Source organism: Mus musculus, chromosome 13, assembly GCF_000001635.26.
Source record: "Mus musculus strain C57BL/6J chromosome 13, GRCm38.p6 C57BL/6J".
In the NCBI taxonomy this organism is placed as follows: Eukaryota; Metazoa; Chordata; class Mammalia; order Rodentia; family Muridae; genus Mus; species Mus musculus.
In genome coordinates this window covers 100,467,029-100,492,939 of record NC_000079.6, presented here as the reverse complement: position 1 = coordinate 100,492,939, position 25,911 = coordinate 100,467,029, and the positions used below count along the sequence as shown (strand labels likewise).

Sequence of the window (25,911 nt, the reverse complement as noted above, 5' to 3'; positions counted from 1 at the left end):
AGATGCCATCTTCCGTCCCCTGCCCCAACTAGGCACGAACATGGTGCACAGACATGCACGCAGGCAAAAACATCCAGATACTAAACAAAACCCAACAAAACAAAACCCACGGACAAAAAAAAACCTCCCTAAACGCATGTATAACGTATCCAGAACTTGTAGTTTTAGCTGTTTGGTCTATAGAAATGCACCCCACAGCAGAAATATTGGTGAACTGGAAGGCAGTTACGCTCTTGGGCACCACTTGCTCCCTAGCTCCCTCTTCTGGCAGCAGCTGCCCTCTGCCGCCGGAACATTTTTTTTTTCCCGTGGCTCCAGCGCGCTGCGGAAGAATTTTGGCGGCGCACTCAGACTGCCGGTACTTCCGGTGAGGGTCGTCTCGTCGAGGCTGGTGGGTCTACGCGAGGAGACCTGCGGGGTCCTGAGGCTGTGGAGGGCTGGAGTGAGGCGGACAGGAGAAGAAGCCTGGAGCTGAGGACCGAGGTGCAAAGCCCGGGTTGGCCTCGGGGGGGACCTGGAGGGCGGAGGGGGTGGGGGCGTGTGCAGGGAGCGCGGCAGCTTCCGCCTGAGGAAAGTTCTCGCTGCAGGGCTGCCGTTTGCCGTGAGTCTGTGTGGCCCGAAGCGAGTTTGCAGCCCCGAGCTGTCCCTCTCTGAACACGGGGGACAGTAAATCACCCTTGACCTCGGGCCAGGCAGGGTAAGGCGAGGCAGAGCCTCCGCAGTGGCCATGCGCGCTGCGGCTCGCGGGTGCACGCGAGGAGCTCACCGTGAGCATCTCCCGGGGCGGCTGGGTGTGATGACGGAAAGTCTAAGAAACGGGTGATCTGGCTGCGGCGTGGGGACTTCTAACTTCTCCCCGGTTGGATTCTCCATCATAAAGAGGCCCCGTATACCCAGCCAAAAAGTGTGCGGCGTTTACTCGTTGCTTCTCATTTTCTCTGAATTTAAGAGAGTAATAGAAGAGTAAAATATAAAGCAAATGTTGATGCGGTGGAGCAACATTTAAAAAGCTTAAAAGTAATATTATGCGAACTGTGTGTGCACACGCACACACGTGTGCTGGGATCACAGGTGTATTCCACTCTGCTCATCCTGAACAGAAATTTTATTTATTTTTAATTAATTAATTAATTAATTTGGAGATGGTTTCTCTGTGTAGTGTTGGCAGTCCTGGAACTCACTTTGTAGACTAGGGTGGCCTTGAACTTTAGAGATCTGCCTGCTTCTGCCTTCCGAGTGCTGGGACTAAAGGTGTGCTCCACCACAGCCAGGCTCATAGTTTTGTTATTTTTTAAAATTATTATTTTTTTTTTATTTACAGTTCCAATGTTATCCCCTTTCCTGGTTTCCCCTCCGAAAACCCCCTATTTCCTACCCCTTCCCCTGTTCACCAACCCACCCACTCCTGCTTCCTGGCCCTGACATTCCCCTATACTGGGGCTTAGAGTCTTCACACGACCAAGGGCCTCTCCTCCCATTGATGACAAACTAGGCCATCCTATGCAGCTAGAGCCATGAGTCCCACCATGTGTACTCTTTGGTTGGTGGTTTAGTCCCTGGGAGCTCTGGGGGTACTGGTTAGTTCATATTGTTGTTCCTCCTAGGGGGCTTGCACACCCCTTCAGCTCCTTGGGTACTTTCTCTAGCTCCTTCATTGAGGACCCTGTGCTCTGTCCAATGGATGGCTGTGAGCATCCACTTCTGTATTTGGCAGGCACTGGCAGAGCCTCTCAGGAGGCAGCTATATCAGGCTCCTGTCAGCAAGCTCTTGTTGGCATCTGCAATAGTATCTTGGTTTGGTGACTGTATATGGGATGGATCCCCAGGTGGGGCAGTTTCTGGATGGTCATTCCTTCAGTCTCTGCTCCGAACTTTGTCTCTTTAACTCCTCCCATGGGTATTTTGTTCCCTCTTCTAAGGGCTCATCCTTTTAATTTTTTTACTTTTTTGGTTTTCGAGACAGAGTTTCTCTGTGTAACAGAGCCCTGGTTGTCCTAGACTCTGTTAGTAGACCAGACTGGGCTCGAGATCCACCTGCCTCTGCCCTCCTGTTTCTGAGTAAAAAAGCCAGTCCTGCTTCTACAGATACCTGTCTTTTATCTTTTATTTCCGAGTCACCTCCCATCAGTTCCACCATGTCCAGGCAGAACTTTACTTTTATGTTCACAGTGGTGTTTGAGGGGCTTGAGTCTCATTGTGTAGCCCAGTCTGGGCTTGAAGAGGGAAGGGTGCATCAGCATGAGAGGCTCAGGGAATAACGTTCTGGCTTTAGTTCCCTGTCTGCGGTTTCAGATAGGAACTGTCTGGGCTGACAGCTATTCTTGCACATGGAGGATAGGATGCTGAGTAAGCATTTGCCAGTCTGAGGTATTTTTACCTTTTAAAGACAAACGATCAAGTTTTCTGAGGCAAATGATGACTCCGTGGGAAATATACAGAATTTAATTAATAACGTTATATTGTAGCAGGTTTCATAAAAAGCCCCTTAGGACTAGTCTCTAATCTTCTGACTTTTTTTTTTTCTTTGAGAGAGGGTTACTTTGTGTGTAGCCTTGGCTGTCCCGGAACTTGCTCTGGAGCTCACTCTAGAGCTCGCTCTGTAGACCATGCTGGCTTGTGCCACCACTGCCCAACTGAGAATTTTGTATTTTCATAGAATAGTTACTGAATACACTGCAAGAATAAAATGACCTTGCATTCTGATATTTTAAACTTTGTCCCTAACTGTTAAGTAATTAGGTTAATTGGTGATCTATTTTTTTTTTTTTTTTACAGAGTTGAATAAGCATATATATCATTATAAGCACCATGGATGAAGAACCTGAGAGAACCAAGCGGTGGGAAGGAGGCTATGAGAGAACCTGGTAAGTTAGATGTAATTGGCCGTGCTGTAGATACTGTCTCTTTCTCTTTAACTTCAGTTTTATTAAAGTGTGTTTCATGTGTATTAAAATTCAATATATCTCAGTTGACAACCCAGTGAAATTCTTTTGAAAAATATTTACTGTTTTGTATAACTCTTGCCATAAACTACTTTTAGAACAGTAAATGAGGGCAGTAAGTGCCTTTATACTCATTCCGTCCCCACCACCTGTACACACTGTCATGACCTACAGATCACCTTTCCTGCCCATTTGATGTAAATTTCACAGCTCCTTCATGTTGAATGTGCTCCTTTGTAATTGCTGGAGAATATCTCTATACTCTTATGCTACATTTTGTGCATTCATTCAGCATTTGAGATGTTTTCATCAACTTCCAGTTTTTTGTTATTATGGATTGTGCTGCTGCGAACATACATATACAGATCTTTGTATGTTTTACTTTTTATTGGATTAGTATTTTTAGCTTATTTCAAACTAATAAATATTGCTTTCAGGGAAATTCTTAAAGAAGATGAAACTGGATCACTTAAAGCTACAATAGAAGATATTCTCTTCAAGGCAAAGAGGAAAAGGTATGAGCTGCTTTTGAGAAAGAGTTACAAAAGGAAAAGAGGTTCTCGAAGCCTTTCTGTCCCTCTGTGACCGTCCTTCATATTTCTTTTTAACTGTGTGCTTAGGGAAGCTTACCACAATTGTCTGACTAGGGGTAAAGAGCTAGCAAGTAGCCCTTGCCCCCAAGAAAAGTGGTCTCCAGAGACTACCCATGATGCCTTTAGTTTTATGTATTTCAAAAGTTAATAATTAATGAAAAAGACACAGATTGTTTTATTGAGTTTTGGTAGCTGTGATGTTCAATTAACTGTTTTTTTATAATTTTAACAGAGTGTTTGAGCACCATGGACAAGTCCGACTTGGAATGGTATGTTAGGAATTTTTCTGTTAGTTTGTGCAGAACTAGTTTGGATCAGAGAAATATTCTGACTTGACAGAATAAACAGTGAAACAACAACCTTTTAAACGAATAGATTTAAAACTTATGCCTAGAATATTTGAATAGTAAGTAATAATTTTGCTTCTTCCTCAAAAATGTACTTGGACATTTCTCCTTGTTTTTGGTAGATGCGCCACCTGTATGTGGTGGTGGATGGATCGAGAACAATGGAAGATCAGGATTTAAAGCCCAATAGACTGACTTGCACTTTAAAGGTATAGTAGACTCCCTAAGTTTGTGCTAAATGTAGGGAAAGGGTATATACATATGTATAAGTAAAAATATATATTATATAACAGTTTAAGAGTACAGGAAATTTTGTTTTGCTTTTTTTTCCAATTAGTAACAAATGTTAACTGAGTAGAAATGTTGGTCCCGTGTTCTGCCTCTCTGCTGGTTGTATCTGGACACAGCTGATACACAGATAAATCAGCTCAAGGAGGGTTGGGCAAAGTCTGGGGCGGGGAGTCCGGAATCTGGGTCTCCCTTTGGGGCATCAGAGCAAGGCTAGGAGGGGAAATCAGGGCCTGGGACAAGCAAGATTCCAGGCTGGTTGGGAGTGAGTGCAGAGTGCAGAGTGCTGAGTGCTGAGTGCAGAGGGGTGGGAGTCTTAGTGTGGGCGACGTTCTTCCCTGTGGTGCAGCTGCTCCGTGAAACGGCTTGCTTGTTCATGGTGTTTCATTGGGGGTGGATTGGCTGCATAGGCTTTGTTCTGGGTGATCCAGGGATTGTATAATTTTGGGGATGGTGGTGAGAGTCTCCAGGAAGGGGCATCTCATTGGCTGAAGGCAAAGGATGCTGAGGTGCCTCTAGCATGGAGAGGTGTTCTAGGTGCCGTGCTGTGTGACTGGGTGCCTGTGGTCACCTCAGCTAGGGGTCGTGGTTACGTGTTCCAGAGCAGGCATTAGAGGCCCCGGGGCGGGGTGGGGGAGCAGCCCCAGTCCTGCTCTGAGATTCCAGGGGTTTGAGCACGCCTCACTTTTTCTTATGCTGGGCTGGAGGCACTGTCCACAGACTTTACACCAGATCATTTCTAAAGTGACTTTTTATTCCAAGAACTAGTCTATAAATATGTGTTGAATTAATCCTCCAATAATTCAAACAAACAAACAAACAAACAAACAAGCAAATGGGCTGACAGGATGGCTCTGTGCTTTAAGGTTTGCTGTGCAAGACTGACAACCTGGCTTTCACTAGTTTTTCTTCCAGGCAACCCTGGCTCAATTTCCAGCACCCATATGGAACTTCCTAATTGTCAGGAACTCCTGTTCTAGAAAGTCCAACACCTAAGCATCAGGCACGTATATGCACAGATATACATGCAGGCAAGATACCCATATACATGAAATAAAATAAATAGGTCTAAAAAGAAAAAATGGTGAAAGGAGAAAACCCATTACCTCTAGAAAGTGGTCCTCTGACCTCAAGTGTGCCTGGTCTACAAAATGAGGTCTAAAATGAGCCTGAGCTACAACAAAACAAAGAACTTGAAAAAGTGGTTGTCTTGGTTTATTATTTCTCTAAATCAGTGGTTCTCAACCTTCCTAATGCTGTGAACTTTTATTACAGTTCCTCATGTTGTGGTGACCCCAACCATAACATTACTTCATTGTCACTTCATAACTGTCATTTTGCTCTAATGGTCTTAGGCGACCCCTGTGAGAAGATCATTCAGGCCCCCAAAAAGTTGTGTCCCACAGGTTGAGAACTGCTGTTCTGAGGCTAGTTACTCACCTCTCCCCAACTGACTGTTCATTCTCCTTTGACTTTGAATTTGTTTTTTCACCTTAACAACATACTAATAATATTCCAACTTATTTATTTATTTAGTTATTTAGTTTTTTCAAGACAAAGTTTCTGTTTAGTCCTTGCTGTCTCAGAACTAGCTCTGCAGACCAGAGACTCAAGAGATCATCTGCCTCAGTGCCTTGTTTGTTTGATGCCTGTTTTTGATTCTGCTGTCACCTCTCTCCTCACTGGATATTTTTCTTATTTATGTTGTTTTAGACAACTCCAAATGGATCCATTAATTTTTTTGGTTTTGAATTTCACGATGAGATCTTGCTGTGTTTCCTCAGCTGACTTTAGACTCCTTGCCTCAGGAGACTCTCCTGTTTCAGATTCCCCTGTAGCCAGGGTAGCAGGTGCCTGCTGTGTTTGATGCGGCTCATCTTTAAACGGGGCTGTGTCTGTCTTATCACCCACTCCACATGCTTTTACAATTGAACATTTTCACAACGTGTTTACAGTTATGACAATCTGAGAGAGCTGGAGTTACATACATACCTACAATCCAGTGCCCAGGAGGCAGCGAGAGGAACATCTCGCCAAGTTCAGTGTCGGTCTGCTCTAGGAGTGAGGTGAAGCTAGCCAGGGATGCATAGTGAGACACTGTCTCAGCTCACACCCTTGTGTCCCCCAAAGTCATGAGAAGCCCTGCTCCATAAATAGGTTCTACAGGGCACTGGCGTGGCGTCTGCTACTGCTGTTTTGCCTTTTAATTTTATTATTATGCTGCCTTTTAATTTTATTTCAACAGTTGCTGGAATACTTTGTAGAAGAATATTTTGATCAAAACCCTATCAGTCAGGTATGTAGACAAATGAATTCAGAACTAGATTCCTATTTTGCTGTCAAATATAGTTTATTTTTCTTTTAAAATGGGACATATATTCTTTGAAGTATTAAGGGAACCAGATTATGTACCTATTTTTGGTATACTTAATATTGAAGAGCAAAATAACTCTAAATGTTAAACATGTAGTATGTCTTATTAACGTATAGACAGTTTATAGCTAGATTTTTCAAAAACACTATGAGAAAAGTTTCATGTATGTTCATTATTTTGTTTTGCAGTTACTAATTGATATTCCGTGTATTTTTATCAAGAGGAAATAATTTGTTATATTAAAATAATCATTTTTGTTTTTACTTTGAGATTGGAATAATTGTAACTAAGAGTAAAAGAGCTGAAAAACTGACTGAACTCTCAGGTATGCATAAAATGTCTTTACAAGACTCAAGGACTTTGCTTATCTAACTCTGTAAAACCTTCCTATGTGCATTTTAGGTGAAACAACATAATCTCTTCCTATTGAACTCTTGGAATCTACTACTAATTGTTTCAAATTGAGGTCTGAAGTAGTAGATGTACTGGAAGTAAATATGCTTATTTAAGTACACATTCTTCATCCTGAAAATATTAAGCTAGCCCAATTGGTAACTAACTACAAAATTTAATTTTCAAATTAAAAAGTGTCTAATTTAAAAAGCAGAAAGTATAAAAGTTGAATTGGGCTATTTATGAATGAGTCAGAGCATTTGTTCTTGCAGAAGACATGAGTTTGGTTCTCAGCACTCACATAGGGGCTCCTGACTGTTACTCCAGGTCCAGGGCATCTAACACCATTCTGTGACTGCATACATGCAGGGAAAACAGTCAGTAGGCATAAAGTCAATACATAAAGTAAACAACATTAATCTCAGTTTCTTTTGTCTTTGTTATGTATGCTGTTTCAAATTGCATCACACTTTCTTTTTGTAAAATAGTCTATTCCTTAAATGAGGTTCTCAATCTTGTTAATACACATAAGGGAGATGACTTTGTTCACTAATAGTTCTTGACTCTGGCCATAAGGAATCAAATATAAATTTGCCAAAAGTATGCCAAGAAATTAGTTAACAGTAGTTGGGGTTTTCTTGCTGTGAAGAGACATTGTGACCACAATAACTCTTCTAAAGAACAACATTTATTGGTGCTGGCTTAGTTTCTGTATCTTCATGGTAGGAAGCATGGCAGCTCACAGGCTGAGGTGGTGCTAGAGATGGAGCCAACAGTTCTACATCTTGAACTGCAGGCAGCAGGAGACTGTCCCACTGAGTATGGCTTGAGCATAGAGAAGACCTCAAAACCCACTGCCACAGTGACACACTTCCTCCAACAAGGCCACACCTACTCCAACAAGGCCACTCCTCTTAACAGTGCCACTCCCTGTGGGCCTGTGGGGGCCAATTGCATTCAAACTATCACAACCCCCAAGAAGTCTTAGGAAAGGTTAGAGATATAGCTTAATAAAGCCCTGGGTTTGATCACCAATACTAAAACTCTGCAGGGGCTGGAGAGATGGCTTAGTAGTTAAGAGCACTGGTTCTGAGTGCAATTGCTATCACCCATATTGCCAGCCTATAACCATCTTCAACCCCATTTCCAGCAGATATGATAGTGCCTTCTGGTCTGTAGGGACACCAGGCAAACACATGGTGCATAGTTAAACATGCAGCCAAAACAGCCATATATGTGAAAAAAACCAAAAGACATAAATATAAAACATCTTGAAATAATTTCACTGCAAAAAAGGAATTGGCATATATTTAGAGGTAGGCTGATTTCTTAGGTAGCTGTTTCTAGGGATCTTGGTTTTATCCAACTTCCTTCTCAAGAAAAATGATGTTTTCAATAGCCTCAAGTTTTTATGGCCAGCATAGTCCATAGCTTCATTATAAATTCACTAGAATTCCTCTTGACCTTACTCAAGGTCTGTGAGGCCAGGGAGCTGAACTTGCTGTGCCCATAGCAGACCAATAGAATGGAGGAAAGTCAGTGCCACAAACTGACTAGGATTATCATGAGATTGAGGAAGGTGAGTTCCTCCAAAAAAGAAGAGAAGATCAACTCTCTTCTCTTTCCCTCTTGTCATCAAATTTTTTGTCGAGATGTCAGTGAATTCATATGTTGAAAAGATGAACTGTCCTTTAGGGATTCTGCAATCCTCTTGGACAGCTTCTGTCCTTACAGTCAGACCATTGTGTAAGCCACCCTGACACTGAGGTAGTGTGCATTTCCCCGGTGCCCAGCACACAGTGGATTTTAAGTACTTTGTGTGGGATGCTAGTGGAGAAAGTGGACAGAGAACCAGGAGACTGACATTTGGGTGTTGGTACTCCCACCAGAGGTCAGAGGTCTGTGTCTTTCACTTGTTTGGATTTGTTAGAAAATGGAAGTAGACAGTTCATGCCAGAAAAGACCAGAAACTATTTAACAAATAAACCAGGTGCAATGCAAACCTGTATTCCCAGCAGTATTGAGGCAGGAGAATTAAAAGTTCCCGGCCACCCTGGTCTAGTGAGTTTGAGGTGTTCTGAGCTATGTAGGGATATCCAGTCTATCAGCAAAGCAAAACAGAAGGTGGGAAAGCCGAGAAGTTACTCATGACTTGTTTATAGCAGTGTTACGATGATGTCTGCCAGCTGTTCTAGGAGCATCGGCAGGCATAGGCCGTCCCTTCAGATAGTCTTCCAGTCTTCTCAGATGTTGATGAGGTAGCAGCTGCACTTTGCTGAACCCTCCCTCCTGTTTAGATCTTTGTGAGTTCTTGTTTGCTTCCCCCAAGAAAAATACGGGATTGTGTCATTTTTATGAATATTTATTAATAAAATATATACCTCGCTGCTTTTATCTTTGCTCAGTTACATAAAAATTAATTTTTTATATCAGTAATCTTTCTGGGAACTTTTTGTACTGTTAATTTTGGTTTTTGACACTATGTAGCTCGGGTTGGCCTAGAACTTGTAATCTTCCTGTTTCAGAGAAGCTAAAATATGAGAATACTGATCTTGATAAGTGTAAAGATTGCTCACTCTAGAATAATATTCATTTTAAGTGTATATTAATGGATATGGATTTTATATCTATCAAAAAATTGTAATTTCCAGTACGAAATGAGACTTGAGCCTCAGTAGTGTTGCACATCTTTAATCTCTGAGATCAGGAGGCAGAGGCAGGCAGATCTCTGAGTTTTGAGTTCCAGGACAGCCAGAGCTATATAAGGAGATTCTGTATCAACAAGACAAATGAGCCAAACAAAAGAAAAGGAGACTTCTTATTAAACATGCAAACTGATAAAAGCAGAAATTGAAGGCATTCTGTTCTTTAAAATCATAGATTTGTACAGTTTGGAAACAATATGCTTTTCCATATTTTTATATAGTGTTTTACTAAAAGATATTTCACTTTACTTTAGGAAACCCAAGGAAACATATAACATCTTTGAAGAAAGCTGTAGATATGACCTGCCATGGAGAACCATCGCTCTATAATTCCTTAAGCATGGCTATGCAGACCCTAAAGTTAGTAATTTTCTTTTAAAGATTTATTTATTTTTTATGTGTAAGTACACTGTAGCTGTCTTCAGACACCCCAGAAGAGGGCATCAGATCTCATTACGGATGGTTGTGAGCCACCATGTGGTTGCTGGGAATTGAACTCAGGACCTCCAGAAGAAAAGTCAGTGCTCTTAACTGCTGAGCCATCTCTCCAGCTCCCAGTAATTTAAAATGTATTTATTTTTAATTATGTGTCTCTGTGTGTGTATATACATGTAAGTATACGTGAATACATCAGGCCAGAGTCTCTGATCCCTTGGAGCTATACAGGCAGTTAGGAACTGCCCAACAACGGGTGCTGAGACTTGAACTCAGGGCCTCTGCAAGAACAGTGTGGGCCCTTAGCTGCTGAGCCATTGCTCCAGGCCCCATTTCCTTCCTCCCTCCCTTCTTCCCTCCTTCCCTCCCTTTCTCCCTTCCTCCCTTCTTTCCTTCTGTCCTTTTTTCTTTCCATCTTTTCTTCCTTCCTTCCTTCCTTCCTTCCTTCCTTCCTTCCTTCCTTCCTTCCTTCCTTCCTTCCTTCCGTCCTTCTCTCTCTCTCTCTCTCTCCCTCCCCCCTCATTCCCCCATCTTCCCTTTCTCCTTCCTTCTTTTCTTCATGTCACTATTTTCCCATGTTGCCCAGGCTGCCCTCCAATGTAGCCAATGATGACTTGACTCCTGACTCTTCTAGCTCTACTTCCCAAATGTTGAGATTACAGGCATGCGCAACCATAACCATTTATATTATTATTTTTTCAGATTTTTTTCTGTAAATTGTATTGAAAGTATGTCAACATGGGTCTCTATGAAGCCTGTTATAACAAAAGAGTTAAATAGAAAAAAACCCTAAAATGTTATTTATGATGCTTATTTTGGTGTTTTTTGTTTGTTCGTTTGTTTTGTTTTGGCTTTTTGAAACAATGTTTCTGCCTGTAATCCTTGTCTGTCCTAGAACTTACTCTGTAGATGAGGCTGGCCTTGAACTTGAGATCTGTCTGCCTCTGATTCCCAAGTTCTGGGAAGCATACTCTACCACTGCCCCGTGGTGTTGGTTATCTTTAATTTATATTTTATCAGTTAAAGTATAGTTTAGAAAGATAAAAGAAAATCCACAGCAGTACGTAGAACTAAGAAAAAAAATTTAATTGAGAATTAATTGAATGTCAAGGCATATATTGCATGTTAGTAATTCTAGTACTGCAGAGACTAAGGCAGGAGGCTCATGAGTTTGAGGTCAACCTGGGCTAAAAATCTATCTATCTATCTACCCATTCATCCACCCACCTTTTTGAGAGAGATTGAAATTTAGAATTTAATCATCATGAGTTGGATGTAACTTTTATTTATTACCTCTCTTTGTAGCTTAACTGAATAAACCATGTTTACTCTCCATTTGGATAAATTCTTAGCTAGTGTAATTTATTTGACCTATTGGAATGTATCTTTTTTTTTCTTTCTGTTTTTCCTTTTTATTAGATATTTTCTTCATTTACATTTCAAATGCTATTCTGAAAGTTCCCTATACCCTCCCCCTGCCCTGCTCCACTACCCACTCACTCCCACTTCTTGGCCCTGGCGTTCGTTCCCCTGTGCTGGGATGTATCTTTACCTTTGCAGACACATGCCTGGACATACAAGTAGAGAAGTGCTCATCATCTTCAGCAGCCTCACCACCTGTGATCCATCTAATATTTACGATCTCATCAAGGTAGGATCAAGACTCAGGCTAGACTCTATAGCACTAGCTTTCAGAACAGTAATTTTCAAGGTTATTCATTAATTTTTTTTTTCCTCCTGAAATCTTTCATGTTTTTTGGATCTTATGAAGACCCTGAAGACAGCTAAAATTAGAGTGTCTGTTATTGGATTATCTGCGGAGGTTCGAGTTTGTACTGTACTTGCTCGTGAAACTGGTGGTATATATCTGCTATCTTCAATAATTATAATTACTGTGTAAGAAATATAGCTATATTCTTAAACATATCATTGAGTGTTCTAAGCAACCATTTAAAATGCAAGGAGTTCTCAATAGGTCAGTGTTTTAGAGTTAAAACTTTCAAAAAGGTAGCAATCTCACTCTATGTAATACTTTGTAAAGATTGGCTTTAATTTTTTAGTTACTATTATGTCTAGAGACATTGAGAGATTTAAATTATTTTAAGTGATAATTAAAATGGTTATGAAATTATATATTTTCATCTCTAGAAACTTTGGTAGGTTTTACACAGAAGCGCTTGTCTTTAACCTGCTGTGCTTTGCCTTTGCCTGTTAGGCACATACCATGTTATCTTAGATGAAACCCATTACAAGGAGTTGTTGGCACATCATGTGAGCCCCCCTCCTGCCAGCTCAAGCTCCGAGTGCTCACTCATTCGCATGGGTATGTGTCTCTCCCGTGTTGCTTTACTGTGCACCTTTGCTTCAAGTCAGGCGTTCTGCTTTCATTTGTGCAAGTTACCATTTTCACATTTAAGAATTGTTTTCCTACTTGAATTTATTATAATAAAAATACATATTGAAACATGTTTATAAAAAGAAATTAAAGCCACCTATCCTGTTTGTTGATAACACTTCTGGTCTTGTTAAATTAGAAAGATAAAAAGATACTTTATATAATTAAAAATACTTGTGGTAAGAAATTTCTTTTTAAGATTTATTTATCAATTTATTTTTATGTATATGAGTACACTGTAGCTGTACAGATAGTTGTAAGGCTTCATGTGGTTGTTGGGAATTGAATTTTTAGGACCTCTGCTCACTCCAGTCAACCCTGCCCGCTCTGGTCAACCTGCTTGCTCAGTCCCTGCTTGCCCAAAGATTTACTTATTATTATATATAAGTACACTGTAGCCGTCTTCAGACGCACCAGAAGAGAGTGTCAGATTTCATTACAGGTGGTTGTGAGCCACCATGGGATGATTGCTGGGATTTGAACTAAGGACCTTCAGAAGAGCAGTCAGTGCTCTTACCAGTTGAGCCATCTTGTCAGCCCAAGAAATTTCTTAAATAAGCCACAAAATCTTTATTGTTCAATCAAAGTATGTCATACAAACTGCAAAAACAGAAAGTTTCAGCAAAGTTTGCCAAATTACTCTGATTTTTTTTTCAAGGAGTAGAAAATTATTGGTCATAAAAATGATTATTTTAAATAATCTTCTTTTTTTGAGACAAGGTCTCACTTTGTAGACCAGGCTGGCCTCGAACTCACTGAGATCCGCCTGCCTCTGCCTCCCAAGTGTTGCAATTGAAGGTGTGAGTCACCATGCCTAGCACTTAAAGGGATTTTGGTTTTCTTTTATATGTGCTTAAAGAGATACTGTATCATTTAATACATATTTGGTTGTATTAGGAGCTATATAAAACGTGAACTATTTTTTTAAAATGTGGTTTATTAAATTAAAGATATAAATTTCGGAGTGTGAGGTTGTATATAGAAAGATCATCCCTCCTTTTCCTCTGCTTTTTCTTATACCTTGGCATTAGAGTTTCATTATACTATGTTTCATTATACTATGATAGGCACATATCGACCTCAAAGGCAGGAAAGAGCTTTTATACAACTTTGTTGACTTTCTGATAAGAATATCTTAAGATTCTTATTCATAAAATTCTGGTTTTTGCTTATAAAAGAAATTAATGCTGTAATTTTTTTTTAACCTATTAAGGATTCCCTCAGCATACCATTGCTTCTTTGTCTGATCAGGATGCAAAACCATCCTTCAGCATGGCGTAAGTAAAGAGCAATTGTCAGTGATAACTTTTTTTTTAAATGTTATGTACATTGGTGATTTGATTATGTCTGTATGAGGGTGTCAGATACCCTGGAGCAGGAGTTATAGACACTTGTGAGCTGTCATGTAGATGCTGGGAATTGAACCCAGATCCTCTGTAAGAGCAGCCAGTGTTGTTAACTACTGAGCCATCTCTCCAGCTCCCAGTAATAACATTTTAACACTTAAAATTTATTCCTCTAAGTTAGAAGGTCTTAATTTATAATGATTTTTATAAACTAGTACCATCTGCATAGCCATGAAAAGAAATGGCCCTCTTTATGTATGCATATGCTGTGATCATCAAGATATATTACTAAATAAAATAGCAAGGTACATGTGCGTAGTGTTACCCATCATCTAAATTAAAGGCGGGGGCAGGCATGCTGGCTCACATCTGCATTTCTAGGATTCTGGAGGCTAAGGCAAGGTGATAGCTTTGAGTTTGAGGTCACTCTGAGCTATAGAATATATTTGTAAAAGCCATAAATAAATGAAATGAAAATAGAGACATGAGTAGATGTATATACTTAGATCTGCATTTAAAATGTAGATATGTGTAGATGTATATGTATAAGATACATATGTATATAATACACATTATGTATACATGTTTACATATTATTCATATAATACATATATATTCTAATGATTAAAAAAATGGAATAGAAAGTTCAAACATGAAGAAAGTTTACCTTGGTGGGTGCTTGAGTAACATAGTAAGACTCCTCTCAGAATAAAAGGGAAAGGAGGGCTGTGGTCAGAGCTAAGTGGCAAAGCACTTAACATAAAGCTGAGGTTCAATTCTCAGTTGCACAAAAGACATTTTAGAGAGCCCACAATAATGAGACTTGGTTAGATTAGTAGCTACTAGGCTAGGCTAATGATACTTAAACATTTTTTTGAATAGATCAGTAAGTACCTAAGTTACTTCATTCTAAAATAAAGCTCTAAATATTTATGGAGGAAAAAAAAATTAGTACCCAGAACAACACAGATTACAATCTCTCACAGGATGTAGAAGTATCTGGCTGCCAGCTGTGCTGCTGCTGTACATCACCACAGGCCAGCACTTGGGCACGAGAAAGGAGGGTCACGGCAAATTTAAGGCTGGCTTGAGTTATATAGAAACACTGGGAAGAGAGAGGAGGAAGAAGGAAGATGGGTGGTAGTGAGAAAATATGAGAGAGTGAGAATAACAGAAAAACTACAGAATGGAAACAGCCAGAAAACACTTGCTAGAATTAATAGACGACAGTATTAAAATAGCCAATGTAAATACACTCTCTAGTCTCTTAAGTGAAGGAGAAGTTGAAACTGTATAAAAAGAACTCAAATGAAGCTTCTAGAAATGAAGAATATAACGTCAGAGATGAAAAGTGCACTGGAGGGCTGAAGGGATAGTTCAGTGGTTAAGCTCATATAATGTCCTCCTCAGAACCAGAGTCTGGCTCTTAGCACCTACCCCGGGCAGCTCACAACTGCCTGTGACTCCGCCTTCAGGGGATCTGACACCTCTGCTCTCTGAGCACACCTGTACTCATGTACACATACCCAGTCATACACACACACACATACACAGAATTAAAACGAAACTAAATCTTAGAAAAGAAAAGAAAAAACAGACTGGATGGAACTAACAGATTAGTCATCAAGAAAGAAAAAAATAACTCTAAGAGAAACTTTAAAAGTGAAGACAGAAAAAAGAACAGCATTAGTGAGCGAAAAGACATACATGTTTTCCAATAAAATTTTATCTATTTTATCTTTTGAGACAGGGTACTACAGTGTAGTCCTGGCTGGCCTTGAACTCACTATTAGACCAGGCTGGGCTTGAACTCACAGACATCCACCTGCCTCTGCCTCCTGACTGCTGGGTTTGAATAACATACTTGCTTTAGCTCTTTTCATCTTTTAAAAATAACTTTTCCACCCATAGGCATTTGGATAACAACAGCACTGAGCCAGGGCTTACACTGGGAGGCTACTTCTGCCCACAGTGCCGAGCAAAGTACTGCGAGCTTCCTGTTGAATGTAAAATATGTGGTAAGAACCCTATTAGTCCTTACTAAGTAAATTAGCATTAAATAAATTCGTAATTATGTAGCTGCCGAATTAAACATAAGTGTTGGATCTTGCTTATTATATATTTAATTTGTATAAAGAAAAAGATTGCTTTTTTCATTCAAGCCCTAGTAATTAATTTCTAAAAATAAGCATAGCATCACAGAACTTTCCTGATTCTCTCTTTGGTAAATGTTTTCTTTAAAAACACTATGATAATTTTAATAGGCACTTTTTGGGTCATGTATTTAGTGACAGATTGAATTCTATCCTGAAATATCTTTTCATGGCTACAGCTAAAAAGTACTCAGGGTCCTAAAAATCCTTGAGTGCTGGCTATGTAGTATAGTGGCAGCTTTTCTAGTGTGTGTGAGGCCCTAGATTGGATCCCCATCACTGGAAAAAGAGAAATGAAAACACTTGAAAGCATTTTTTTCTAAGTATATCTCTTGACTTTTTAGCCTTTGTCTTTATGAGGTCAGGCTTGTTAATGTCTCTGTCTTTCTGCATTAGGTCTTACTTTGGTGTCTGCACCTCATTTGGCAAGATCTTACCATCATTTATTTCCTTTGGATGCTTTTCAAGAAATTTCCCTAGAAGAATATAAAGGAGAAAGGTATATGAATTTTGATTAATTTATATGTCACAATGGTAAGCTAATGATTGAAACAACTCCTTAATATAGAAAATGAGATGTAGAACACTGTGTCTAGCAATCTGTTTATTTCCCTAAACTCACATATTTATAGTTAAGAGAAATATATAATAAAGAATAATAGTAATAAAGAGTAAGTTAAGAGTAATATTATATTGGTTTGGTGGGGAATGGAAGCTGGGGTGGGGGCTAGAAAGGTGGCTCAATGGTTAGGAGTGTGCACTGCTCTTAGAACCCAGGTTGGCTTCCTAGCACCTATGCAGCTGCCTGCACTTCCAGCCCTAGGAGATTCTATGCCTACATTTTCTGAGTCCTTTAATAAAATGGCCCTGCCAATGGCCAGTTTTCAGCAGTCAGTAGTTTAACAACCACCCCCAAAATTTATGAATACCTAACGCTGGCCTTCTTGAATATTACTGGAGAGAAGAGGCTAGCTGAACATAATCAAGAACCTGTGGTTATTTTCTTACTGACATTTCCAGTAGTAAAAGCTGAAGTGGAAGTGGTCTCGGTTGGTTTTTTTAGGAAATGACTTTTTATTCAAAAAGTATCAGCATTTTAGAACTTTTGATCACAAAATAATTATATTTTTCATATATAATAATGCATCACTTTTCACACTTAAAGATAGTGTAGAACAAATTTAATATACAGATGAAGAGATGGCTCAGTGGGTAAGGATACTTATTATGCAAGAGTGAAGACTTGAGTTTGGATACCCAGCGCCCACATAAAGAATGCTGGATGTGGCCTCATATTTTTGTAATTTCAGTGTTGTGAGGTAGAGACAGGAGAATTCCAGGGATTCAGTAGGCCAGCTAGCCTAGTCATTCAGTGAGCTCCAGGTTCAGTGAAAGACCTTGGCTCTTAAAACAAGGTAGAGGATTGAGGAAGGCACCCTGTACCAACCTCTGGCTTATACATGTATGCGACACCTACACTACATATGCAAAAGAAGTAATTTCAAATAAGCATGTCTAGATCAGTCTTGCTTCTCAAATTACATCATTTTTCTTGGATTATATTCTATGACTTACATAACCAATTGCCTTGTATTAACTATTTAAGATTGTCTCTTTGCTGTTAACAAGTAATGCCCATGTCTGTATCTCCAAATAGTTGTACAAGAGTATGCAGGACAAATTCTCAGGTAGAATTGTTGAGTCAGAAGTTATATGAGTTTTGGTAGATGTTGTAAATTTGTCCTTTAAAGAGGCTTTATATATTATTTGCCCAAACTTTACTGATACTAGATGGTATGAACTTTTTTTTATAGTTGGTTCAAACTGGCAAATCAAAACTAAAGTTGCATTGTTTCAGGTTTCATGTAAGTGTGAACTTAATGAAAAGTCTAGTAGATGGATTTGAAGGATTTGGAGTTGAAGAAAGATGGCAGGATTAAAAGGTGTTAATGAGGTGTAAATAGGAGAGTTAAAGGTGAAACATGAGTTTATATAAAAGGCCCACTGTTAGGATAATGTGAAAAGAAAGATACATTGTAGGGTAGGAAATCATTGAGTAGTTCAAGGAAGTATTTTCCTTTTAAAAAACATAATTTTCTACACAATTGTGAAAGTTCAAAATATGCAGCAAAACATTTACACTACTAGCCACACCAGGTGCTAATGAGAGCATTCACCCTCAAATCTTTTAGGGAAAAGTATAACTGACTTAAATTATATCCCCAGGTAGGCAAGTTCTTTGTGTTTATAAAAACATAAAGATGTTTTGAGACTTGTGAGGTCTCAAAAAGACTCTTCCGGGGGAGGCCTGGCCTAGTACATAAAGGCACCTGCCACCAAGCCCGATGAACTGAGTTGAATCCCAAGGACCCCCATGATAGAAGGAGGGAATTGACTCCACAAGATGTCCTGTGTTCTAAATGCACACCACAGCACACAAATGCTCACACACATACACGCACAGATAGATAAATGAAATGTTATAAAAATTGCTTAGCAAAATAGAGATGCTTTAGGGGAAGTTCTAGAGGAAGTAGGACTGAGAAGGAGAAGGACATGGAATCGGAGGATCTGCCTCTAACTGCGAACAAGCCAAAGGAAGCTTAGGACAAGGGTGAGTGGAGATGATGATGATGTCTGTTTCAGGGAGAGTAGTCAATCTTGTTTTGGAAAGTTAGAATTCTCTAAGAAAGATGTCTTGAGGGGATGAAAAGAATACATTTCCTGAGAGTTAAATGTATTTAGAGGCTGTCTAGGCTATTCATGGAAAGATTAGAGCTAAATTGTGCTAGTTATGTAGGAAAGTACGCTTGGAATTAATTATCACCAAAGGAAAATTAGAGGCTGAGGAGATGGGTGTTGGATATTGCTGTGTGTGTGGACAGTAGGTCTGCAGTTTAGATCCCCAGCACTCAGGTAAAAGGCTGGGCCTATCAGTGTGTACCCTGGGGGTGGGCACACTGGGGGGTGGGCACCCTGGGGGTGGGCACACGGGGGGGGGGGGCACCCTGGGGGTGGGCACCCTGGGCTTGTTGGCCAACTAGAATAGCTAGTTAATGAGCTCCAGGTTCAGTAAGAAACATTATCTTAAAAATAACCTTGAATTGGGTAAAACAAAACAAAAATAAAATGGAGTAATTAAAAAAGACATCAGGGTAATGGCCATGGCCTCCACACGTACCTGCACATGCACCATCACACACTCATACCACACACATGCACATACTTGTCAGAGCTGAAACATTTTATGTGGAACAAACTAAATAGTGAATGCTGTTTTGTCCAAGTTGATGATTTAATTATATAGAAATACCACATGTGGTGCCACATGGCAGGCTGCTGTCTGTGAGTTCAAGTCCACCCTGGTCTATCAAGTAAGTTCCAGGATAGCCAAGGCTACACAGAGAATCTCTGTCTCAAAAAAAAAAAAGCAAGAAAAAAAAAGGAACTATATACAGATACATATTATTGGATCTAGAGGGTTAAAAGACAATTTCTTGCATAGTTGAAGGTTCATGGCTAGTACTTATGAATAAAACTGCACGCTCACAAGAGTGTCAGCTACATTTTTAAAGATGATTTTGTTATTTTCCCCTATGTGTTGACATGAATGTGAGTATAGATGCTGGTAGAGGCTAGAGGCTTTGGACCTGGAGGTTGTGACCCATGTGATGGGAATAACAGCATGTGCTTTTAACTGCTGAGCTATCTTTTTAAAAAAATGTTAAAGATACTTCAGGGGAGGTAGAAATGAGGTGAAGAGAATAAAAAGATTGCTGGGGAATTTTTGTTTTTTTGTTTGTGTGTTTTTCTGAGACAGGGTTTTTCTGTGTAGCCCCAGCTGTCCTAGAGCATGCTCTATAGATCAGACTGGCCTTAAGCTTAGAGATCTGCCTGCCTCTGCCAGGAATAGAGGTATGTGTTACCACCACCCAGCTAAGATTGCTATTTTGTAATAAATTCTAAGGACCCATGGACAGGGATGATGTTATTGCTTTTAGGGCTTTATACATGCTAAGCTTGTATTGTACTACTAAGGTATATACCAGCCCGTCCTGAAAAAACAAAGCCACAGGCATCCCTTATATGTAACAAATTCCTTGGTGTACTCATTTAGGGTACATACCGTATTTGGGATAACTGAAAGATAGTTTTCAGATAGTTTTCTTTTTTTTTTTTTTTCCGAGACAGGGTTTCTCTGTGTAGCCCTGGCTGTCCTGGAACTCACTTTGTAGACCAGGCTGGCCTCAAACTTAGAAATCCGCCTGCCTCTGCCTCCCGAGTGCTGGGATTAAAGGCATGCGCCACCACCGCCCAGCTCTGATAGTTTTCTGTAGGCATCAAATTCTCATAGAGTTCTAGTTCAGAAAGCACGTGTATAATGAAAATAAGAACTAAATTTTGGGCTATGTGATGACCTGGGACATATTGTATAATTTTTCTTGTTCTTAGGAATTATAAACAGGGTTATTGTGTATACTGCAAAGGACAACAGACTAGGCAATAATAATAATAATAATAATAATAATAATAATAATACTGTAATCAGATAGGGGACTAATATCCAATATATATAAAGAACTCAAGAAGGTGGACTCCAGAAAATAACTTCATTAAAAAATGGGGCACAGAGCTAAACAAAGAATTCTCAACTGATGAATATCGAATGGCTGAGAAGCACCTGAAAAAATGTTCAACATCCTTAATCATCAGGGAACTGCAAATCAAAACAACTCTGAGATTCCATCTCACACCAGTCAGAATGGCTAAGATCAAAAATTCAGGTGACAGCAGATGCTGGTGAGGATGTGGAGAAAGAGGAACACTCTTCCATTGTTGGTGGGATTGCAAGCTTGTACAACCACTCTGGAAATCAGTCTGGCGGTTACTCAGAAAATTGGACATAGTACAACTGGAGGATCCAGCAATACTCTCCTGCGCATATATCCAGAAGATGTCCCAACCGGTAAGAAGGACACATGCTCCACTATGTTCATAGCAGCCTTATTTAAAATAGCCAGAAGCTGGAAAGAACCCAGATGTTCCTCAACAAAGAAATGGATACAGAAAATGTGGTACATCTACACAATGGAGTACTACTCAGTTATTAAAAACAATGAATTTATGAAATTCCTAAGCAAATGGATGTATCTGGAGGGCATCATCCTGAGTGAGGTAACCCAATCACAAAAGAACTCATATGATATGTACTCACTGATAAGTGGATATTAGCCCAGAAACTTAGAATACCCAAGATACAATTTGCAAAACACATGAAACTCAAGAAGAACAAAGACCGAAGTGTGGACACTATGCCCCTTCTTAGAATTGGGAACAAAACACCCATGGAAGAAGTTACAGAGACAAAGTTTGGAGCTGAGGCGAAAGGATGGACCATCCAGAGACTGCCATATCCAGGGATCCATCCCATAATCAGCTTCCAAACGCTGACACTATTGCATATGCCAGCAAGATTTTGCTGAAAGGACCTTGATATAGCTGTCTCTAGTGAGGCTATGCTGGGGCCTAGCAAACACAGAAGTGGATGCTCACAGTCAGCTATTGGATGGATCACAGGGCCCCCAATGGAGGAGCTAGAGAAAGCACCCAAGGAGCTGAAGGATCTGCAACCCTATAGGTGGAACAACAATATGAACTAACCAGTACCCCAGAGCTCGTGTCTCTAGCTGCATATGTAGCAGAAGATGGTCTAGTCGGCCATCATTGGGAAGAGAGGCCCCTTGGTCTTGCAAACTTTATATGCCCCAGTACAGGGGGACACCAGGGCCAAGAAGTGGAAGTGGGTGGGTAAGTGAGCAGGGGGCGGAGAGGGTATAGGGGACTTTCAGGTTAGCATTTGAAATGTAAATGAAGAAAATACCTAATAAAAAATTGGAAAAAGAAAAAAAAGAATATTTTAACTCATATTGAAAGATGAAAAAAGACCCCAAAAATCCAAAACTAAGACTCTCCCTAAAAGTCACATATAATTATTAAATTATTTTAATGAGTGAAAACTAGAAAAATGATTCTCAAACTTTCTTTTTCAGGTTTTGTTATGGATGTCAGGGGGAATTGAAAGACCAACATGTAAGTTTATTGGCTTTTTCAACATTAATACACAAGAAATACTGAAATAGTGACACCATAAGAAGTTTGTTCCCTATAAAGACAGTAAGGTAGAGGTAAAATGGGAACAAAATAATTTAAATAGTTTTGTCATTCTCATTCTTATTTTACTACTGAGAGATTTTAAATACTTTTCGGATTTTCAAGCAACATTGCATTTAGTTTAGAAGTATTAAAAATATAGTATTAGTTGGGTGTGGTGGTGCACGCCTTTAATCCCAGCACTCGGGAGGCAGAGGCAGGTGGATCTCTGAGTTCGAGGCCAGCCAGGTCTACAGAGTGAGTTCCGGGATAGCCAGGGCTACACAGAAAAACCCTATCTCAAAAAGAAAAAAAAAAAACCAAAAAACAAAATTTCATGTTTGCACGGTAAAGTGCTTTATCCTTTGAGCTCGTTATTCACCCAACCACCCGTCTGTCCATCTGTACCTAAATACACAAGCAAAGCCTGCTCTGTGCATTGCTATGTATTTTCAGGTTTGACCATTGATATTGGGTAACCTGTTGGGAAGGCTATTTCTCCCACTGTCAGTGTGGCTGAGGCCCTGTGGGCTTCCCCAAAACCATGTTAGCATGTTTGTTGTCCTTGTTCATGTTTAGGCAGTCAGAAAATCAGGCTCGATGGTTGTCTTTAACATTCTTGGGAGACACGATCTCACGACACACTCCTAATTTCTCTGGCTTTTACAATCTATGATCCCTGAGCCTCAGGTGCAGGAGTTGTATTGTAAATGTGTCAGCTGGGACCAGGACTCTGCATTTTGATTGGTTGTCGTTTTCTATAATGGTCTCCATCTTTTGAAAAGAGAAGTTTCCTTGATTAGAGATGACGACTACTTTTTGTGAGTATAAGGACCAATATTTAGAATGAAGTTAGTGGTTTTTCTGGTTTAGTGAAGTGCTGGAGATAGTTTCTACTCCAAGATACAGGACTTTATAAGCTTTAGTAAACTAGTTGGCTAGGTTTCTAGTATTTTGATTTCCTTCCTGTTGACTGGACTTTAAATCCAATTAGAGAGCTGTTGATTACCACTAAAATATGTGAGCCACTATTATGCCCTTAGGGTGTCCTGCCATGCTGGTCATTGTGGTGTTATAGCTGGGTAGGACTGTTGGTTGCTTCCTCCTTGGAAGCCTGAATGGATCCTTCTGGTTCCGTCAGAGCTAGTCTTCAGGGAGGAAGCTTCCAGCTAGTTTCCTGAGTACTAGCTTTCGTGTTACCAGCAGGCTCCATTTGTCAGTTTTAAAGAATACATTTTTACACATTTGAAATATAGTCACTTTAAAATCTGTATATTATTGCTCTAGAATATTAACCCATATATGTAATACTGATTAAATAATGTATTTTTTTTAATTCTTATATTCTTTATGTGTATCATTTGACATACTCTTGTATTTGGGTTTTTGCTCCCCTCCACTCCTCCCATAGTCTTGTAGCCCAGGCTGGTCTGGAACTTGATATATGGCCTAGGATGACTTTGAATTTGTGATCCTCCTGCCTCCACTTTCCAAGTGCTAGAATTATAAGTGCGTACTTACCCTCCCAGCTCTGTTTGCCATATACTGCAATTGAAAGGCCGTTCTCTAAGAGGCATTCCTTATTCCACAGGGCTGGCTGAAGAGGGAAAAAATGTGTGAGGTTTGAGGAAATTGTGTTAGATTTAACACATTGGGATTAATAAGGTGTGTAGGAGGGTAGGGAAACATTGAAGAATATAGGGAGCAAGGCAACTGAATTGTCTTTTGGCTATGCAGTTCTTAACTTTTGGAAACTAATTTTGTTTATCTGCCTTTCTCCTTTCCATTGCAGGTCTATGTTTGCACAGTGTGCCAAAATGTTTTTTGTGTGGACTGTGATGTCTTTGTTCATGACTCTCTCCATTGTTGTCCTGGCTGTATTCATAAGATCCCAACTCCTTCAGGTATTTAATACCAATATGAAGAACACACACATCGAGTGGGTTTAAAAACAAAACAAAAGTTGTAACTGTAAATAAAATGATTCTTTGAATAAAGTGATTCTCTAATTAAAACATGAAAGCACTTTGAAAGAAGATCTGATTTAAGAAACTTTTAACTATGAAAATAGAGTATTTTTATTTGGATTCTATCACCAATATGCATTAAAATTTAATTAACTTTGTTTTCTGTTATTTTGAGCCATTTTTATTCTAACTCATTAGTGTGTGTGTGTATACACACACACACACACACACATATATAGATATTACTTGTAATGATTAAATTGATGTCATAATCTCAGTTTTTTTTCATTTTAGATTTTTATTTACATGCATGTGTGAGTGTCTACATGAGTTTGTTTACCCTAAGTATAGCTACCCACAGGGGTCAAGAGAGGGCATCAGATTTCCTGGAAGTGGAATTAAAAGGCAGTTGTAAACTGCCAGTATGGGTGCTGGGAACTGAACCCAGGACCTATGCAAGAGCAGCAAATACTCTTAATCACTGAGCCATTTGTCCAGCTCCAAAATATGCTTTTTTTTTTTTTTTAAAAACTGAAAACTGTATTCTATCATACAAAAAACAAGACTTTATTTTGGGAAATCAATTTCTAATTACAGCAAGTTTTACTTTCAGAAATAAATCCACAGAACAGCACATTCTAGTCCACCCTTACATTACCTGGTATGTTGAACAAGGGATATTCTGTTCTCTGTAGGAGTTCCTCCTTTACACTGTCAGGTACCAGGGCTCTGCCTTTTGGAGTGATTTCAGCTACCAAGTCATCCACAGGACCGTGTTCCAGGCCTTTTCCTTTAATTACCTCTGTATAGTGCACCTTCATCTCATCCTTCCAGCCACACTCAAGTAATTTAGATTTCTATTAACTTTTGGTTAGTCAGTGCTTTCACCTGCACATCTTTGTTCATTTTGCTAACTGACATCATCCCAAAAAATGCTCTTTAAAAAAACAAACAAACATGCATTCACACGAAAGAATACAACACACACACACACACACACACACACACACACACACACACACGGAGTTAAGTGACCAGAGCCCAGTCTACTGGATGTTTTTCTTAGGATTCACATACACTGAGTCTAGACTCAGTGGTTCTTTTTTTAAATTGCTTTTAAATTAAAAACAATTTTTTTTATTATAAAAGAGCATTGCAAATAAATACCCCCTCTAAAAACAAAACAAAACAAAACAGACCCAAAGACTGTACAAGTCAGTGAACTTCTTTACAATTTGAATAGCTAGTTGGAACAGAAGCTATAGAGCCTCACACTGGATTTATATTTAACTCTTGAAATCATTTTTATGCACATATCCACTACTCAAACTTAAAAAAAAAAATCCCTGTCAGTTGGAACTAGAGACAGTTAGCTTTCAATTCATTTCCTACTTGCAGTCCTTCCGCATCCTCTAAGACTTAGGCTTTCTTCTTTCCTGTATGTTGTACTGCCTCCACTTATACATTTGTTTATACACATATATTATTGACTGTATTCTGCATATGAAGAGCATGCACCTTTTTCTGCGGTCATGTGGCCTCACTTAATATTATACATTCTGGATTGATCTATTTTTCTGCAAATGTTGCAATCACTTTGCTTTTGCTTTTTTTTTTTTTTTTTTTTTTTTTTTTTTTGGCTGTTTGTGTTGGGGTAGTAGGGGTGGCGGGTTTGCTGTCCTGGAATTCACATAGACTAAGCTGGCCTTGAACTTAGAGATCTGCCTGCTTCTGCCTCCTGAGTGCTAGGGTTAAATTGTGCACCATCATTGCCTGGCGTAATCATATTTTCATTTAGAGCTGAATAGTAGTCCATTTTTATT

The 25,911-nt window shown here is 39.5% G+C and overlaps 1 protein-coding gene across 6 annotated transcripts in view; it reads left to right on the top strand.

Annotated features, from left to right (window-relative positions):
- The first annotated feature begins 330 nt into the window (after positions 1 to 330).
- Positions 331 to 25,911, top strand: part of Gtf2h2 (general transcription factor II H, polypeptide 2) — a 32,392-nt gene continuing 6,811 nt past the window's right edge. Inside the window, exons 1-16 of one of the 6 annotated variants that reach the window (XR_873759.3) lie at positions 331 to 483; positions 2,776 to 2,864; positions 3,380 to 3,457; positions 3,768 to 3,804; positions 4,005 to 4,091; positions 6,416 to 6,466; positions 6,815 to 6,869; positions 9,897 to 10,002; positions 11,638 to 11,728; positions 11,849 to 11,973; positions 12,293 to 12,400; positions 13,686 to 13,749; positions 15,730 to 15,836; positions 16,368 to 16,470; positions 22,022 to 22,061; positions 23,914 to 24,025. Coding sequence is in view for 3 of the 6 variants with exons in the window: in NM_022011.4 (NP_071294.3) it covers positions 2,809 to 2,864; positions 3,380 to 3,457; positions 3,768 to 3,804; positions 4,005 to 4,091; positions 6,416 to 6,466; positions 6,815 to 6,869; positions 9,897 to 10,002; positions 11,638 to 11,728; positions 11,849 to 11,936; positions 12,293 to 12,400; positions 13,686 to 13,749; positions 15,730 to 15,836; positions 16,368 to 16,470; positions 22,022 to 22,061; positions 23,914 to 24,033 (1,191 nt within the window). In the remaining 3 variants the exon portion in view is untranslated. Of the gene's footprint in view, positions 484 to 545; positions 698 to 2,775; positions 2,865 to 3,379; positions 3,458 to 3,767; positions 3,805 to 4,004; positions 4,092 to 6,415; positions 6,467 to 6,814; positions 6,870 to 9,896; positions 10,003 to 11,637; positions 11,729 to 11,848; positions 11,974 to 12,292; positions 12,401 to 13,685; positions 13,750 to 15,729; positions 15,837 to 16,367; positions 16,471 to 22,021; positions 22,062 to 23,913; positions 24,364 to 25,911 lie in introns of those variants that run through there. The other 5 variants (NM_001360706.1, NM_022011.4, XR_873756.3 and 2 more) reach the window with 5 other exon arrangements.